The following is a 13,791-nucleotide window of genomic DNA, read 5'->3' as shown; positions in this document are numbered from 1 at the left end:
TTTAATAAAAACACAAAGGCTCCGCTGTTGGTGTGCGGCTTACTTTCTTTCTTTGTGGAAGATGTTGGGGAATATATATATATATATATATATATTTACATATTTAAATAACAAACCAAACCACTTTCACTGGATGATGTCATCAGTGATGTCATTTGAGATGTCATCAGTGATGTCACTGACCATGTCATGAATGATGTAATATGTGACATCATCAGCAGTGGATTGCGGGCGCGCGAGTTATAGTTAGTACAACTAACTATAACGGGGGAATTTCTAATTAGAGCTCGAGAGAGAGCGAATTTGAATCATTGCTATATTATTCGTTTTAATTCGGACCTATAATTAGATATAAGCCCTGAGGAAGCTGCCTGTAAGGGAGAGAAACGCGTTGGCTGATCAACTTCTTTCACGTTGAAATCAATGAATTCTTGCATTCAACAATTTTTGTACAAATAAAGAAAGGACTGTTTCTAAAAAATACTTTGTTCATTTTGGACTTCATATTTGTGCGCCCCCACCTAAGCTTAAAAAGTACTGTTTGATCTGGATTTACAGTGACGCCACTCAGCAGCTGATGTCAGGGGTAGCGGCACATATATTGATACGCTTGGAACTGGGAGTTAGTGCGGCAACCCTTTTGTCCGCTGCTGCTTTTCTTATTTGTGCTTATTGTTTATCCTGACCTTACAAGTAACTATGTTGCCATGCTCTAATAACTGTGTAATCTTTGTAACGATGTAACCTGTAACTATGATCTGATGCTCATGTAAAGCGCTCTGATACCTCCGGGACTAGCCAGCGCTATATAAAACCTTTAAAATAAAAATAAATCTGGAGTAACGTACACAGATGTAATAAACATCTCCTGAATGGGAAAGGCCGAAAAATCCTTTCTTATGCTCGTTCACAGTTTAATAACTTGGTTATTTATGACACGTGATTAAGCATACTGCTAATGCAGAGAGCATCTTACGTTTATGAGCCTAGGACATGAAGAACTGATATTTACCGATAAAGTTGCGATTGTTCGGTTTTCCTGCGCAAATGTCTTTTTTGCATGCACTTCTCCAGTAGGTGTGTGCATGCGTATGGTGATTTAGGCTTTCATGTATAACTGACTACACAGTCTTTTCTGTTTTTCGACAGATCAAAGCTCAGAGAGCTGCATATGGATTGGAACTTCGGGAACACCTGGTTGTTTTTTGGCTGTCGGCATCATGACAAAGATTACTTATTCAAGTAAGTTGGCATATCCGTAGTGTAGCGAGTTAAAGGGAGCTGGGCCCAATAACTATAACTGCATTATATTTCTTTGTAGTTTCGGTTTCCTTTATATTTGCCTGGATATATTTTGGCCTTCGCTCATTAACCTCTTAGATGTTTTCTCACAACCGTTGTCAAAACATTCCACGTTTGCATAATTGCACTTTGAGGCCAGGGCTGAACTGGACCCCAAAATCAGCCAGAGCAAACATTATCAAACCAGCCGCACACAGAACAAGCATTGGTAAATGCATTCGTTTTTTTACCCATGTCATTAATAATAAGCTTTTTTGATGTAAGTTGTAGCTTGCTGAGTAGTTGTACAATATACGTTACAGAAAGTCTGTTAAAGTGTTCTGACGTGTTTAAATACAAAAAGGCATTATATTGTGCCATCACTAGTGGTATTATAACGTGGGGAGATTAGGTAAATGGTGGAGGTCCCTTTTAATAATTTATTAAAAACAGTACATTTCAAAAGCATAGCTCAAGCGCTGTGCATACAAAACCTAATTAGGCCACAACTATAATGGGTCCAACAGGAGGCGGTTGGGTTATGACAATTCATACTATTCTGAAAGCTGCCCCAAAGCCTGCAGCCCAATGGGAAAGTGGCAGAATGGCCAGTCCAGCCCTGGTTAATACAAGTGCAAGATAAGTTATTTTCTGTCACTTCAAACAGGCTTATCTTCTCAGACACCTCTTTTGTCCACACCCAGCTCATGAACACAGTGGCGTTTAATTCTTTCTCAATTTAACTGGTTTTTAAGATTTATCATCTTTATCAAAAGAAAGTGAGATAACCTCTACTGTATTAGCAGTGGTTTATATTGAGATAATCTTACAGACCTTTTCAGTACAAACTTGCCCATCAGCCTTCTTAAGACATATCGCATCTTTGCCATCTGGGTTTTGCCCTGCCTTCTTTCTTGCCTTTCGTTCAGTTCCAGAATTGCAGTGCCCTATCTTTGGGTGCTCCTTGTCTAAGAAATTATTTCATTTAACAGTGTTCATCATTCAAAGTCCGATGCTACACTCCACTTTGTTTCTTCAATGTTTGCATTTAAAGATTCCTCTTTCTCTCAAAAACTGCAGTTGCTGAAGTTCTCACAGTGCAACCTTCAATTCAAATCCCGAATATGAGTCTAATGATAATTTGAGTCTCAACAGTGTGAAGGAAACACTCTCGCTGTCTATCCACGTCAATTTAGATCACAATGAAAACAAAGGGCTTCCTCAGTTTGCTTAGAAATAAAGCTTTACACACATTTTCCTCCTTGTTTGGCATTTTTCTATGTATAATTGAGGACATTAGGAAGAGAGTTAGAAAACTGTTCACAGAAAGCAGAGCCACAGCCAAACCAACTTTAGCTCCCAAAAGAGAAGCTGAGGCTTAAAAACTATGACTGGAGTTTTATTCACATAAGAGTTTACCATAGAGAGAGTCCACTCAGGAGTTTGAGGTCAGAGAATTTTGTTTTATTTGCAATTGTGGATGAAGCTTTAAAACTTGTCCTCTCATCTGGATTTTGTCTGTTGCTTTAGTTCTCCTTTCCCATAGTGGAGTGCTTCTTCCAACCTAGGTGTATGTATAGAAACTGAGAAAGTTTAGGTTTTCACGGGTGCAAAGGGTGTGTGTCTGTATGAAATTGGGTTACTGGTTGAGGTGGGTGAAACCCTACTCAAGCAGCAACCACATTTCCTGTTGAAGTAAAATCACAAGCAAACCCCAAATTAACCCTCGGGTATCTTACCACAAATCAGTAAAAAAATATGTAAAGTATTTATATAGCTCTTTAAACAGTAATAAAGTGAAAACACAAGAAATATCCGGCACCAGTTTAGAAAAAATAGAATAAAATATAATACATTTTTGAGCCAAAAATGACAAAAATCTACTCAGCAGAATTGGAGATATGCAATTTTAAACATTTAATTGAAAATAGTATCTAAAAGCACAAAGCAGCAACTGTGGTTTTCTGGTCACGCTGGTCTGGAACAGAATGACAAGTTCAGGCCTACCGTGACCTGGATACAGGGACCAAGTTAGGCCTGCGGAACAAAATGCCTTAAATTCTGAGTGTAGGACATTGCGAAATCCCGCGTCAAGGATGCGTCTCACAGTGGCTGTTATGAGAAGCTACAGGTGGCGATACGAGATACTGCGTTGTGGTCGCACAGTGACAATTCCGATTAAGCTGTCGATGGGACTTGTGATGCAAGGTGATGCTTTGTCGCCAAAGATGCTATAGATCAAGTCAGAGATGGTCCAGCCTGCCAACACTTATTCCCCCTTTAGCTCACAGTCTTTGATCAATACACAAAGACCAACTGCCAGCTACACCTAGTCATGTGCCTCAGAACACAGGCTGAAGGCACCTAGTAGCTGGAACTAGAAAATGCCAAGTGGCATTTTCAGAATTGTCAAATCTTTCTTTACCATTAAAGAGTGTTTTAAATTACAATTCTTAAGACACCAGACTGTATAATTCTTCCTGCTCCCAATTGTAAGTTATCTCTTATTAACTGTAATAAGGTACCCCAATGTTATCCTATGAGAGAGGCAGTCCTTGCAGTAGTGAAAAACTAATTTGAGTTTTTCACTACCAAGACTTGTAAACTTTTAAGTACATGTCCAACTTTTTAAATACACTACACCCTCCCCTATGGGCCGTGTAGGGCCTTCCATCGCGGTTACGTATTTGTATTAAAAAGGAAATTTCAAGCCTAGAAAAATATTATTTTGCCAGGTCAAAAAGGCAGTTTAAAACTGCCCACATAGGCTGCAATGGCAGGCATGAGAAATGTTTAAAAGGCTACTTAAGTAGGTGGCACAATCTGTGTTGCCGGCCTACTAGTAGCATTTCATTTCCGTGCCCTGGGTACATGTAGTATCACTTTACTAGGGACTTACAAATAAATTGAATGCGCCATTTGGGTGCAAGGCAATTTTACCATGTTTAAGGGAGAGAGCACAAGCACTTTAGCACTGGTTACCAAACATTTTGGTAACTCTTGCTCAAACATGTGGGTTGCTGGGCGGTGCTGGGAAAATACCTTTGTTCAATACCTCATCTTTCAACACTGAATGGAAATTTCTGTTTAACCCCTTCGATGCGGATGACAAAGCCAGCTGGTTATGGGCGTTACCTGCGCTGCGCACATGACAAGCTAGCTTTGTCACGTAAACCGCAAATTTCGAATCTTCAGCGCACAGTGGGAAAACCCGCTAGCGCGCATGCGGTTAAGAGCAAGCTGTTTATAAGCTAGTGGATTTTAGAAAACACTTTTGAGCTAAAGAACGATGATGGTTTGAACACAGATCTGTGACTGGGGGTGAGTGTCTGAAAAGTTTCAGCGCTCGCCCATCATCTCCTTTTGTTTGCATTTTATTCAAATTCATATTCAAAAATCTCTTTTTTCGATTCAAAGAATCATTACAGCATACAAACACATCCTTAAAACATTACAGTTTGCATGTTATTGCTATGTGAGGCTTAGATTGTTACTTCTACCTAGAAATAGAACTCTTCCTATGCCATTTAGTCAGCCTCCTCATTTTGTGAAGAAGTGTAATCCTCATTCTAAGCAGATTTTGCTGATGTTGATCCCTAATTTAAACGCCAGCAGTGACACCTTCCAGAGATTTTCTGCTGCTGAAGCCTGAGGTTACTTTTAGTTTGGGTTTCCTTCCCATTACCCTCAGCTCTTTGTTCTTGCTGATGTCTTGCTGTTTTTTATACATGGATGCTTTAAACTTTTTCTATGTATCTGGACGAAGAAAGAAGAATGTAAAAATACGTTTTGAAAAAAACAATTAATTATTGCGAAATTTGCATTGGTGGTTCTAAGTCCCCTTTCCGATGCATGTCCCATCTGCTGGGGCCCGCTGTGTCGGACTCCCTTTATAGATTTTGATTCTGGAAATTTCAGGTTACCATTTGGGAAAGTGGAACTTATTTGTAGTAGGATTATACAGGCACTGTACTTTGCTTTTTAAATTATTTTGCAGTGTGAACAAATAATTGTATTGTCCTGGCCAGTGAACAAGGATATCATATGAGCAAGGAAGACCAAGGACCAATAGCACAAGAGACACCACAGCGAGTAACTTGTTTGGACTAACCTACCTCCATTTTGACATCATTTTTGGGGGTGAAGAGCTTTTTTTAAAATGCATAGCCATTGCAGAAGGTTGTGTCAATGCTAAAGATTCTCTGGTGTTTTGATGCAGACCAGGTGCTTTGCCACCAGGTGTTAGAAACTAAGGTAATTCGCTTTCTTTTTACATAATCCTATCCTGGCCCACACATAGTTGCTTCAGTAATACACAGGGACAATAGTTGGACTTTTGGATAGCTCTAACAAGTTTACTCTGTAAGCTGCAAAATATTTTGAATGTTTTTACTGCGGGGTCTAGCTAGAGTACTGCCTTGATTGAACAAGAAAGCACAATAGTGTTCGTCATTACAGGATATAGCAAAAAGACACTTTAATGTTCACTAAACTTCAGAAATATATGTTCGAGGCATGTGAGCTGTAGATCACATGCTTTGCATACTCCTGCCATCTAGTGTTGGGTCCGGATGTTTGCAAGTTGTTTTTGTTTGAAGAAGTCTTTCCAGTTATGAGGTAGGTGACTCCTCCTTTCGGTGATAGTGTGCATGGGCATCAACTCCATTGTTAGATTGTTTTTTCTGCCATCGGGTTCAGACCGGTATTGCTGCTCTCCACTTTGGAATCGATCCTCGGGTTCCACCTCGGTGCGTACTCTCTCTACCATGATGGAATTGTTTTCGAACGTGTTTTCTCTTTTCCCGGTTCAATGCCAACTTCGACATTTCTACCGGAAGATCTGCGGGCGGCCTTCCAGCCAATCTGCGTCCATTCTGGTCCTCATCGATGGAAAAGACTCCATTTAAATTTCATCCCCTTTGCCACGAGTAATATCGGCGTACGGACTTTCACCCGCTGTGTAATTTGTACTTTTCCCCTGAGCACAAAGAGCAAGACTGTGACACATGCTGCTCCTTTAGGTAAACGGAAACTCTCAGTGATTGTCGGGCTCAACGTCGAGAGATACAGCGGTTGGATGTTACTCCGGACCTCCTCGGCGAAGACTCAGAAAAAGAAAAGGTATCGGCGGCAGAGGTGGAGATGGCTTCAGCTGCGTCTGACTCTAGATTAGACTTACAGATTGACCTCGAGGACGATGATGTGCCACAGGGACAAGGGGACGTGAGTACAGAAGACACCTTCTGCACCACCTCCGCCTCAAAGCCAAGATCCGCACCAAGAAGAGATTTCCAACGCTCCGTCTCATGGCTCGGCACAGAAACTCTCTGAAAAGCCTTCCTGCTCAGGACCGAGTCGGCCAAAGCCCACTTCCGAGCCTAAATCTTCCAGCTCGCAATCCAAGATGGATTCCAAACCGAAATCTTCGGAACTGGAACCTTAGACACCGAAAATTAAGAAACATCCCTTGGAGTTGAAACCATCGGCACCGAAAGTACATTCCGGTTCAACTCCGAAAGCTTTGGTGCCGAAAAGCGAAGACAACTATAACACTACTGAAGCCAAACTTAGACACTGTACCTCCTAAACTGGATCCAAAACAGAAAAAGCTGTACATTCACCCTAGCACAGGGCATATCCATGCTAAAACACCATCCAAGTAGAAGCTTTCTGAGGATGATGGCCCATGTAGAATTCCTCTCAAGATAAAAAGTGTAGGCACTAGTCATTTTTATACACTTCCATTATCTCCTCCTCCCTCTCCACCACAACTTAATCCATTACAGATTACACTGAGTCAGTCTCCTCTACCTCATTTTCACACAGGTGACACTGAAGATGCAGAATTACCAGATCCTTGAACGGAGTACACAACTAATCCTCAACAGGACACATACCCAGATCTTTATCCTGCCAGGCCATCTTCACCTGATGACAATCTGTCTTACCAACAGCTTATCGCTAGAGCAGCAGAATACCATAGAGCGGAGCTACGTAAAGAGTCTTTAGAGGGGGATTTCCTCTTTGACACTCAAGGATCCCATAAGTCTAGTCATACACTGCCTATGCTCAAGGGCTCACAGGCGATATTTTTAAAGATGTATTTATTTTATTTATTTGAGTTTTATATAGCGCTGGCTAGACCCAGAGGTATCGGAGCGCTTTACATGAGGGCAGTTGCATCAGTTACAAGTTACACATTGTTACAAAAGATACATCAGTTACACTTTATATCTGTTGGTTAGGGTGTGTAGAAGAGTAAAGGGGGTAATGTTAAAGGGTAACAAGGAAGGAGATACGGCGGAGAGATGAAGGAAAGGTTTGCCCAATGTCCGGCTGGGTAGGTGACGGCCAAGGGGGAGGTCCACAGCCTATCTCCTCTATAGCTATCAAGGTAGCTCCTCCGGGCATCGGCCAAAATGCTAAGTCTCCACAGTCGGTGGCTAGATTCACAGGTTCAATGTCATGATGGGTGAGTCAGATGGGGTGGAGGGTGGGGGAAATGAGCAAGGTCTGGTCGAAGTCCACTATAGGTGCTGATGTATTCATGAGTGGACACTTGATACTACTTAACCATTGGTCATCCGGGGGCAGAGACAGCACAAGTCCTGGGAACTCCCCATGCGCTGTCTGGGACCAGAGAGTCCCGTTGCCGCCTGACTGAAGCTGAATACAGTTAGCATAATAGACAATTTCCGAAAAAGCGAAAATTCATCATATATCATTACTACACAAATGGTGCAAGTAATTCTTTCTAATTTTTTCAGTATCTGTTTTTGTGTTACGTATTTGTCCTGACGAATGCTCCGTAGACCCGGCTGGGCGACATGGAGCAGAAACATGTTGACGCTATAGTTAAAAAGGTATAAAGAGATCCATTAACCCGACCTCAAATTATACCGCAACCATTCTTAATAGCAATACTTCACCTTTTTATTAAAACATCCACTGGTGTAGTATATGCTTTTTATCTTTTTCTCTGGGTGCCCTACCTTCCCCTTCCCTTATCTCTGGACACTGCTACTAGCGCCAGAGGTTGCCTCGGGTTGAGGCTTGGCATATAGCACGTTGTTGGAACACTCGATGATAAATGCCATAACGCGTGTGAGGGGCGGAAGAAAGACATACACCGCACTATTAACACCGCGTTTATGAGAGTGTCCCATCTTAACCAATGGTTAAGTAGTATCAAGTGTCCATTCTTCTTCTGATTACCAAACTACTGCTACTGGGGTGATGAATGGACCGTCTACCCTACTCCCCAATTTTTGATTAATTGCTGATGTATTCATACCCTCAGTGCGGTATGGCTGTCTCCCACCGCTATTCATCTTTCCTGCTGACCTGAAACTGAGTACTCCCCGGTACCACAGCCATCCAGACATCTCCACTGGGCATCGGCCGCGCTGAAGTTGGCTCCGTCGTCGGCAGATAATCAGTGATTTGTGGACCCTGGTCTTCATCTTAGCGTCAGGCAGGTACCTCCCCGCGAGGCTCCTCTCCTACTCTTCTGTGGTTACTCTCCCGCCTATGCTTCCCTCTGCCAACTGAGATTCATCACTTTCCACCGCAAAATACTGTGTGTCAAATCAGCTTTACCTGTATGATCATCCGCTCCCTTCTAGCTTGTTTTTTTCAAGGCCTCGCCATCTTGGGGTTACGCAAAGTCGGTATCTTTGTTCTGGTGTTGTGCTCTACTTTTCTTTTAGCCTCCCCAAATGTCTCTCAAGCCCATTAATTAGGTGCTCGCCACACCCCGCTTACTGCAGGCATCGCGTGTGGTAGGCGCAAGAACCCACTCGTGGCTGCAGCATCTGCACTATCTTCCTCGGGCCCCTCCACGGCTCGCTTTCTATGACGGTGTGCTCCCGGGCCCCCTTGTTGGCAACAGGGGCTGCTGAGATGTTGTTAATAGTCTCACAAGGCCAGTCTTCCGTACCAGCAGCCGCCGCGTCTGCTGTCACCGTTGATATTTGGGCTGATTACCAGATCTTACCGGGTAAAGATTCTGTCCTTACTCCTAGAGTAGACAAAAAATATAAATGTTCCCCCACCGATCCTGTTTTTATTAAGGGTCTGTTACCAGATGATACTTTAGTGGTATCGAATGCTAGAAAGAGAGCTAGATCTCAAGCATCTGGTGATGCCCCTTCTTCCAGATAAAGAATGGAAACATATCGATGCGCAGCTAACCAATTGCGTATTGCTAATATGCAGGGCTTACTAGCAAGATAAGATAAAGCCCTCTGGGACGAAATGGAACAATTACAGCAGTTTCTCCCGGAGGAGCATGTGGCAGAGGGTCAGGATTTAGTCCTGGAAGGCAAACTAATTTCTAAAACCTCTTTCAGATGAGCTCTAGATCAAGCTGACACCGCAGCTAGAGAAGTAAAAACTAGCATCTTACTACGACACGCATTGTTGTGGATATGAGGGTACAAACCTGAAGTCCTACAATCCATCCTGGCTAGACTCTTTGACAAAAAAACATCTCTTTGGACATGGAGTGGATCTAGCAAAATCGATGGGAGCGCTTCAATCTCCCTCCAAAGCGGTTCCTTTCAGCGCTCATTTATAGGGGAGGGTCCAAGTCCACTGGCACAGACCAGAACACTTCTTCTTACAAAGACAATTCCCAATCCTCTTTTTCAAAAGGATTTTTCATTGGAGGTTATAGAGGAAACAGTCCCAGGGGTAGAGGTAAAAACAACACACCTCACACTTTCCCTTCCTCAAGCAAACAGTGACTTCCCAACACTTCCCTCCGACTATTCCACACCTGTCGGAGGAAGAGTTCAAGACTTTCTCTCCATTTGGAAATTGTTAGACCTGGCACCTTGGCGTGGGTCTCCCTTCCATTCTTTGCTGTTGCCTCATGTGTTTTTGCTGGTGTTAGATGCTTTGGACGCTGTGCCACTGCTGTCCAGTGCCACAGTGCAAGTGCTCCCTATTGTACATTGATGTATGGATTAGTGACCCCATGATTGGCTGATTTGGTTTACTTGTCAGACCCTAGTACAGTGCACTGAGTGTGCCCAGGGCTTGTAAATCCAAATGCTGCTGGTGGGCTTGCAGCACTGGTTGTGCCACCCACAGAAGCAGACTTGTAAAATGTGTCTCAGGTCTGCCATTGCAGAGCCTGTGAGCAGTCTGGTACTGCCATGTTGACTGGGCAAGTGCACCCAAACCTTCCCTTTTCTGCATATCAGACACCCCTAGGGTAGGCCTAAGGGCAGGGTGCATTGTAAGTATAAGGTAGGACAAGATGTGTGTGGCATGTCCTAATAGTGAATTACAGCCATTTTCGTTTTTCACTATTGCAAGGCTCCCTGTTCCCCATATGCCAGAATGGGGCAGTTTGATTATTACATCTTATAATCCTGACTGACTCCGGGAACTAGGTAGAAATTCGAGTTTAGTATGCCTGAACTCAGAATGATAAAATACATTGTTTGGTGAAGTTGGTTTTAACATACTCTGTTTGAAAATGCCACTTTTAGAAAGTAGGTATTTTCTTGTCTAACCAACCAAGCCTGCCTATGCTAGGTTGTGTATTCCTTGTCTGGAGTTTGAGTGACAGGGACTGGGGGATTCCAGGAGACAGGGTGAGTCAGCACAGGGTTGAAATGAGAGATTTACATGTAGATGGGTTGGAGGAGCTGCACCTAGGACCTGAAAGTGGCTGTGCCTTCCCTCCACAATGCTGGCTCCACCTTCTGTGGTGCATCTGATGTCTCTGCCCTGCACTGTGAACGGAAAGAAGGAGTCATGTAAACAGAGTGCTCCAGGACTGACCAGAACTGGTTTGGACTAGGCAAAGGCCCCTCTGCCTTCAGAGAACAAAGACAAACTGTGTATAAAAGAGGGGACCCAAACCCCAGAACTTTAGATCACTACTGGGAAAGAAGAAATCTTTGCTGAGGAAGAGGAACCAGAGAGACTGAGGAGAGACTATCCCTAAGATGAAGTGCTGCTTGGGGGATTGGCCTGCAGTGGTTGCCTGACTGCCAAAGAAAGGAGAGAGGAACTTTGTGTGGTCTTTCCTCAACTGGTGAAGGATCTCTAAGGGGTGGAGAAAGAGCTTGCCTCCTGCTGAAGTCTCAGGTAACCCTGGGCGAAGTAATACGCTACGCTCGAGTAGTTTGCGCTACTTCAAACTACACTAATTGCACATAGCACACTGCAAACATGCGTAGCGTAGCTGAGCGGTCATTTTTTGCTTGCTCGTAGGCCTCAACGTCAAGCTGGCGACCGCAAGCGGACAAAATGACATCCCAGTGAGACTTTGGGATCAGCAACATCAAGTTGCCGATCACGAGTGAGGAAAATAAACCTCCCGGCGAGATTCTCAACACGGGGAAGTCAGATTTCTCATTTCGAGTGGTCGCGTATGCTCGCGACCGCTCGTGATGAGAAACTACTAGTCCGCGTTGAGAAAGCTGCCGCTCGAGTGGCAGAAAACGACCACTTGAACTGTGCAAGATGCGATTTGCACAGTGCGGACAAGCATCCGGCACTGTGCAATCAGTGCGAACAGCATTTTGCACAGTGCACTATGCAGTTCAAGTAGCTACGCATAGCTCGTGTACTGCGAAGTGCACTTCGCATCGCTACGCGTAGCGCTACTACGTGAACTACACCCAGGGTTAGTCTCAGGGACAACAGACTTCACCCACCAGCTCCCCAAGAGTTCTTTGGAAGTGCCTACAGTTGGGTTGGGCTTTCTGAGGCACAACGTTTTGCAAGGAACTGGAAGCGCGACTCACAAACAAGAAGCGTGTCGCCGCCGCAGCCGCTGTCATCGCATCGCCGGAGAAGAGGATCGACATCGCATCAGACGCCGCCACATCAACGGAGAAGCGCGTCGCCAGTACTGCAGCTGTTGTATCATCGCCAAGCGCCTTGCATCGTCGGAGAAGAGGATCGATGCCGCATCAGATGCCGCCGCATCACCGGGAAGCGTTTCGCAGGGCCTGTCGTGGCTCAGAAGAATCGTTGAGTCGCCGCACAGCTGTCTGGCGTGCATGCATCGTGTCACATCCAAGAGAAGACGCCATCTTTGTTTCATTCCATCACAGCGTTACGGGCCGCATCGCCACGGAAGCACAGTAAGAAACTGACGCATCACCTCCGCTCGCAGAGAAGAACCAACGTATCCGATACACAGCTGTAGGGACCCGACGCATCACGGTTCTTGAGTGTAAGGAACCCACGCATCACAATCCCTGCAACACTTTCGTTGTATAGCGTTACGCATCCAGAGATACATCGACTCAAAGTGTTGCATTTTTCAACTTAAGAGAGCTATGCTAATTTCTACCATTCTTAAGTACAGTATTGTGGATTTAACACTGAACTATGGGCCCCACTTCTAACTAATGTCCTGAATAGTTGCAACAAACATAGATTATTTTCCACTTGGCTAGAGGCCATTGTGATTACCATCTTTAAAAAGGGTGACCGTAATGAGCCAAAGTGCTACCGTCCAAAATCTTTACTGGACTCGCTCATGAAAGTTGCCGGGAGGGTCATATTAAACAAACTAAAACTTTGGGTGGAAGAAAAGGGCATACTTTCAAAGTTTCAATATGTGTTCAGGGCAGGACTCGGTACGACAGAACAAGGATTGAACTTAGCATTGATTATAGCTAAATATGTAACAGCTAAAAAGGAAAAGTTGTTTTTAACATTTGTCGACCTGAGTGCCGCTTGTGACTGTCTAAATCATGACAATCTCTGGACCACATTGTCACAAATAGGCGTGGACTCTAATTTCCTGATATTTATTAAGGAGCTATACCGAGGGGCTGGGGCGAGCGTGCGGTTTGGGAAGCAGGGCGAATGTACATCCAAGTTCAGCATAAACAAAGGAGTTAGGCAAGGATGTATACTCGCACCGTTCTTGTTTAATTTATACATAAACAGTGTAGGTTCCCACTTGGTCCAGGACAAGCAGGACTACCCTCAGATTAGGAACGCCCCAGTCCCTATATTATTATATGCAGATGATGCAGTAATAATGGCACGGACTCAATTAGGCCTCCAAAGAGCGATCACCAAATTTTCAAATTACATGAATGATAAAGGTCTAAAAATAAATATAAGTAAAACATTTACTATGTGCTATACTACAAATAAAACCACTACATGTAAAACTTTTATCTAAAAAACGAAAATAGATACGATTGATAAATTCTCGTATCTGGGTATTAACTTTGAGAAAACAGGCACCTTGTCATCGGCGGCACATACTAGAAAATTGGCTTTCTCGAGAGCAATAGGTGCTGTGCGTAATTTTGCTAACAAGCTGGGTGGACGACCAGTTCCAGAGCTTGTGGACATATATAAATCTAAATGTGTTTCCACAGCGATATACGTGGCAGGGATTTGGGGAATAGCAGAAATTCACAATAAACAATTCTGTGAAAATGCGTTTCTGCGCTATCTCCTAGCTGTTCCGGGGTCCACCTCTTATGCATGCCACAAGGAACTAGGTTTGTCATGTATATC

The 13,791-nt window shown here is 43.8% G+C and overlaps 1 protein-coding gene across 1 annotated transcript in view; it reads left to right on the top strand.

Moving 5' to 3' along the window:
* MTRR (5-methyltetrahydrofolate-homocysteine methyltransferase reductase) overlaps positions 1-13,791 on the top strand; it is a 403,763-nt gene that overhangs the window by 338,710 nt on the left and 51,262 nt on the right. Inside the window, exon 13 of the mRNA XM_086965276.1 lies at positions 1,150-1,242. Within this exon, the coding sequence (XP_086821402.1) occupies positions 1,150-1,242 (93 nt within the window). The remainder of the gene's footprint in view (positions 1-1,149; positions 1,243-13,791) is intronic.

This window comes from Lissotriton vulgaris, chromosome 4_1, assembly GCF_964263255.1.
Source record: "Lissotriton vulgaris chromosome 4_1, aLisVul1.2, whole genome shotgun sequence".
NCBI lineage: Eukaryota > Metazoa > Chordata > Amphibia > Caudata > Salamandridae > Lissotriton > Lissotriton vulgaris.
This window is presented reverse-complemented; position numbering and strand designations above follow the sequence as displayed.